We start from the raw sequence: 5,647 nt of genomic DNA, 5'->3' as shown, positions 1-5,647 counted from the left end.
AAATAGAAACTAAATTAACTACTGAGCAAAATAAAACAAAATCATAAAAATTCCAACATGCAATTTGTTACCTCCCAAACTTAAAGTATGCATTGTCCTCAATGTATAGAAATGAAAAACATGACAACACATACCTCGCACCCGAGTGTCAGAACTCAGGGCTCGAATCATCATCCCCAGATCCTTCATCATCATCATCCATCGGCTGTGGGTACTGTGGTGGCCAGGCTGGTTGTGGTGGGTAAGGAACATCCTCGGGTCCAGGTGGGAACCGCTGGGCAAGTGCCGATGTGAAATCCATCATGTAAGACATGAAGGTACTAGTAGTCTGTCGGTGTTCGGCCTGCTGTCGGCGCTCGACCCGCATATCCTGTTCCAGTCGGAACATGCGATCTCCCAAACTTGATCGAGGGATTGATGGTGGTGGTGGTGGCTGGCGTGCTCTGGCCCTCCTATTATAAGCTGCCCTAGCCTGTTGCCGTTCTATTTCGTCTCCAAAGCGCGAACGCTCTACCTCAAATACTGTGATTGGGCTCTTTGCTTTCAAGACCTGTTCATCGGCGCCCCACTGCACACCGGCATAAAGACATAATGCAGTGATAGTATGTGGGCAAGGGAGGCTGACGGTCATAAGTCCTGTACCAGCACGCATGATATAACTGTTAATAAGCTTCCCCAAATCCACGGTCCTCCCAGTCATGATGGCGTAAATCAACGCCACTTTGTCTTTTGTAATTTCAGTCTGATGGGAGGAGGGCATGATCCGTGATAGAATAAAAGATGCCCAACAACGTGGTTTACGGCGTAAATCAGATTTTTTCAAAGTGACTGGGGCGCCCTGATTCAATCGCCACTCTGCACCCTCGATGCCTAAGGTGCTGATAATCTCATCGTAGTTCATAGCCCCCGTGATCAACTCAGTGTACCCGTCACTTTCAAAATCCGGCAGATTGTAAATTGCATTAATAGTGGCCGAATCAAAGTAGACGAGTTGCCCTCGCACCAAAACTCCGTATTCTTCATGTTTGATTCTCAAATTCGCATAAAATTCACGGACTACGGATATCACAGCGTCTGGCGGAGACTGGGCTATATCCATCCACCCTCGTCGCCCGACCTCTCTAATGAATGCACAGTCGAGGTATGTCATATCTAGCCCTCTTTCTGGAATAATCGTCCTAGACAAGGTGCTCTCATATACCCGAAAGGCTTCCTCGTTCCAAAATTTGTGAGTATCGTAGGAACGAGAGGAGGAAGCCCCATCCTTTGATTTTTTACGAGGTGCCATAATTATCACTTTGTATCAACAATAATAATCAACAAATCGAGAGCACAATTCCACCAACACAGCTAGAATTCTGAAATTTATCCCCAAACAATAATATTGTGGAAGGAGCGGTACCCTTACTTGAAGAAAACGACTAGAGAGAACACCGGCGTGGCGGAGGCGGCGGCTGAGGAGTGGCGGCGGCAGAGGGGCGGCGCGTTGGGAGGACGGCGGCGGCGCTAGTGGTGGTTGCTTGTGGTGGTTGGGTGTGAGGGAGGTGGATAGGTAAGTAGATGGTGGTGTTGGAATGAAGATTTTTGAGTGGGGGAGGAGTTTGATATGAGAAGGAGGATGGATTTGTGAGGGGGAGGCGGCTGAGTGGTGAGGGAGAGAAGAAATTAGGGTAGAAATCGTGAGGAGGGGTATTTAAAGAAGTGGGGTTGAACGCGGCGCCCGGGCGCGCGAGATGTCGCGCTAGGGCGCGCTGTCCTCGGGTCTGTCAGCAATAATTCAGGGTGCGCGGTCGCGCGAGATGTCGCGCTACCGCGCGCGAGCTTCTGTAAATCGGTAATAAAGTAGCACGCGCGAGCGCGCGAGAAGTCGCGCTATCGCGCATGACCTACTGTCTTCGTGCAAAGTTGCTGTGCGCGCGATCGCGCGAGACATGGCGCTGGGGCGCGCGAGCTTCTGTAAATCCAAGTGGACCTTAGCGCGCTGCCGCGCGAGATGTCGCGCTTGGGCGCGCTTGCGTCTGTAAATCCTTTTTTTTTTTTTTTTTAATAACACCTGCAAAATAAAGCGATTCAAATTAAAAACTTGAATGTAGAAAATTACAAATATTAACTATGAAATTGAAATGAAATAATGAAGCAGAGCGAATGCGAAAAATAAATAAATGCGGGTTGCCTCGCACACAGCGCTTGGTTTAACGTCATCAGCCCGACGGTACCCTGTCTGATCAGATCAACTTGTAACTGTCGATATTTCTTACTTCAGTTCCATAGTAGGGTTTAACTCGCTGTCCATTTACTTTGAAAGTTCGTCCGTCATGGCACTTTAGCTCGACGGCTCCATAGGGGGACACCGTTTCCAAGACAAATGGCCCTGACCATCTTGACTTTAACTTACCAGAGAACAACTTCAGACGAGAGTTGTACAGCAGTACTTGTTGTCCTGGTTTTAGCTCCCTTCGAACTATGATCTTGTCATGCCACTTCTTGGTCTGTTCTTTGTAGATCTTTGCATTCTCATAGGCGTCATTTCGAAATTCGTCCATCTCGCTCAATTGCAGCTTTCTAACCTCGCCAGACGCTTTCAGATCAAAATTCAACTTCTTCACGGCCCAAAATGCCCTATGCTCCAACTCCAATGGTAGGTGGCATGCTTTTCCAAATACTAGCCGGTAGGGAGACATCCCAATAGGCGTCTTGAATGCAGTTCTGTAAGCCCATAACGCATCATCCAACTTCAATGCCCAATCCCTCCGGTTTGTGTTGACAGTCTTTTCCAGTATCTGCTTAATTTCCCGGTTGGATACTTCAGCTTGTCCATTTGACTGCGGATGATATGCTAGTGCCACCTTGTGCTTCACATTGTATTTGGCCAATAGTGAGTTGAAAATTCTATTGCAGAAATGTGTACCTTCATCACTTATGATGGCCCTCGGTGTTCCAAACCTGGTGAAAATGTTTTTCTGTATGAATTTCGCTACAACATGAGAGTCATTAGTACTGGTGGCGATTGCTTCCACCCATTTCGACACATAATCAACAGCTAACAGAATGTAAGAATAGCCAGAGGAAGGGGGAAAAGGTCCCATGAAATCTATGCCCCAAACGTCAAAAAGTTCCACTTCCAAAACATTTGTCAGTGGTAATTCGTGACGCCTAGAGATGTTTCCTAACCTTTGGCATCTATCACATGATTTCACTAAGGTATAACTATCCTTAAACAAACTAGGCCAGTAAAAACCAGATTGTAATACCTTAGCTGTTGTTCGTGATGCTCCGAAATGTCCACCATACGGTGAAGAATGGCATTTCTCCAGAATTTTTTGCGCTTCGATATCTTCTACGCACCTCCTAATCACTTGGTCAGCACACCTCTTATACACGAACGGATCGTCCCAATAGAAGAACTTTATATCATGGACGAACTTCTTTTTCTGATGGTAGCTCATATCTGGGGGAAGGGTTCCACAAGACAAATAATTAGCAATATCAGCAAACCAAGGAAGTACAGAGTTTACCTCAAAGAGCTGCTCATCTGGAAAAGTTTCTTGTATAGCTCCCTCTTCTTCCTTCTCCTCTCGCTCAAGTCTTGACAGGTGGTCAGCCACTTGATTTTCACATCCCTTTCTATCCCTTACCTCAAAATCAAACTCTTGGAGCAACAGGATCCACCTTATCAAGCGTGGCTTTGCATCCTTCTTGGCAAATAAGTATCGGATAGCTGAATGATCAGTGAAACTATTACCTTTGTACCTACCAAGTAGGGTCTGAACTTGTCAAAGGCGAATACTACTGCGAGCATCTCCTTTTCGGTGGTTGTGTAGTTTTGCTGTGCAGCATCCATGGTACGACTTGCATAGTAGATTGATCTGAAGAATTTATCACGTTTCTGTCCCAACACCACACCCACTGCATAATCACTGGCATCGCACATCAGCTCAAAGGGTTGCTCCCAATCCGGCACTATCATGATTGGTGCAGTCACCAATGCTTTCTTGATCTTCTCAAATGCCTGCAGACAATCATCATCAAAAATAAAGGTGGATTCTTTTTCAAGCAAATTACACAGAGGTTTAGTAATCTTAGAAAAATCTTTGATAAATCTACGATAAAACCCGGCATGCCCTAAGAAGCTCCTTTTCCCTTGATGTTCTTTGGCGGAGAGAGTTTTTCAATTGCAACCACCTTGGCTCTGTCAACCTCTAATCCCTTAGAAGATACTTTATGTCCAAGAACAATGCCCTCTTGGACCATAAAGTGACACTTCTCCCAGTTAAGAACTAGGTTCTTTTCTTGGCATCTCTGCAAAACAAGGGATAGGTTATGTAAACAGTGATCAAAAGAAGAGCCAAATACCGAGAAGTCATCCATGAAGACTTCCATGATGTCCTCCACCATGTCTGCAAAAATGGCCATCATACACCTCTGAAAAGTAGCAGGTGCATTACATAGTCCAAAAGGCATCCTTCTAAAGGCAAACGTGCCATAGGGGCATGTGAATGTTGTCTTCTCCTGATCTTCTGGTGCTATGGCAATTTGATTATAACCTGAATATCCATCTAAGAAACAGTAGTGACAATAACCTGCAAGTCTATCAAGCATCTGATCAATAAAAGGCAATGGAAAATGATCTTTTCGTGTGGCATTGTTCAACTTTCTATAATCAATACATACTCGCCAACCAGTTACAGTACGAGTAGATATTAACTCATCATTTTCATTTTTGACCACTGTCATCCCACCCTTTTTTGGTACAACTTGCACAGGAGATACCCAGCTACTGTCAGAAATAGCATAAATTACACCAGCATTTAACAATTTCAGTACCTCATTCTTCACAACCTCTTTCATTGCTGGGTTCAACCTCCTCTGGTGATCCACATAAGGAGTATACGTCTCCTCCATCAAAATTTTATGCATGCATATAGTGGGGCTAATTCCCCTAATATCAGAAATCGACCATCATAAAGCAGTTTTATACTTTCGCAGCACTCTCAATAATTTATCTTTTTCATCACATGAAAGGGAGGAAGAGATAATTACCGGATACGTCGACTTCTCACCTAAAAATGCATAGCACAGGTGGCTTGACAACTCCTTCAAATCAGGGGAAGGTGGTTTTACCTCTAGTTTCTCATTCACATTCAGCTCATCATGCGGTGCATCTTTTCTCTTTTCTTTTGGCAGCGCATCAAGAGCCACTAATTGCTCTTTCACTTCCCAATTATCTTCATCGACAGTTCCTGCCGCACCTATCAGACAGCTCTCCAAGGGATCTCTCATTCCTGCACAATCAAGAGACATACATGAGTCTATAACATTAATGCTTTTACAAGTGCTTACCTCATTGGATCCCTTCATGGCGTGATAGATGTTAAAAATAACTTCTTCACCACCAACTCTCAAGGTGAGTTCACCCTTATGAACATCGATCAATGCCCTTCCAGTCGCCAAGAATGGTCTCCCAAAGATCAATGGAGCATCATGATCCTCTTCCATATCTAAAATCACAAAGTCAGTAGGAAAAATAAATTTATCTACTTTTACCAGTACATCCTCGACGACCCCACGTGGATATGTGAGACTTCTGTCTGCAAGCTGTAGGGTGATAGTAGTTGGTTTAACTTCTCCAAGCTCCAATTTCCTGAAA

General features: G+C 44.8%; 1 protein-coding gene across 1 annotated transcript; it reads right to left on the bottom strand.

Moving 5' to 3' along the window:
* Positions 1 to 2,225: 2,225 nt before the first annotated feature.
* Positions 2,226 to 4,848, bottom strand: LOC140806767 (uncharacterized). Its single transcript, XM_073163303.1, has 5 exons — positions 4,726 to 4,848; positions 4,183 to 4,299; positions 3,743 to 4,009; positions 3,252 to 3,635; positions 2,226 to 2,852 (listed from the first exon to the last, which is right to left on the bottom strand). Exons 1-5 carry the CDS (start codon positions 4,846 to 4,848, stop codon positions 2,226 to 2,228), a joined length of 1,518 nt encoding a protein of 505 aa, XP_073019404.1.
* Between the last annotated feature and the right edge of the window lie 799 nt (positions 4,849 to 5,647).

The sequence above is a fragment of the Primulina eburnea genome, chromosome 12 (genome assembly GCF_022965805.1).
Source record: "Primulina eburnea isolate SZY01 chromosome 12, ASM2296580v1, whole genome shotgun sequence".
NCBI classification, from domain to species: Eukaryota; Viridiplantae; Streptophyta; class Magnoliopsida; order Lamiales; family Gesneriaceae; genus Primulina; species Primulina eburnea.
Note: the sequence above shows the minus strand (reverse complement) of the source record. Positions and strands in the feature narration are given on the sequence as shown.

What these genes read in the sequence shown, in the direction of transcription:
- LOC140806767 (XM_073163303.1), bottom strand. Translation starts at nt 4,848, where the DNA reads ATGAAAGAGGTTGTGAAGAATGAGGTACTGAAATTGTTAAATGCTGGT. An exon ending in AAAAGGGTGGGATGACAGTG is followed by an intron (nt 4,300 to 4,725) that starts GTCAAAAATGAA and finishes CTTGTTTTGCAG; the next exon opens with AGATGCCAAGAAAAGAACCT. An exon ending in CCTACTTGGTAGGTACAAAG is followed by an intron (nt 3,636 to 3,742) that starts GTAATAGTTTCA and finishes TTTGATTTTGAG; the next exon opens with GTAAGGGATAGAAAGGGATG.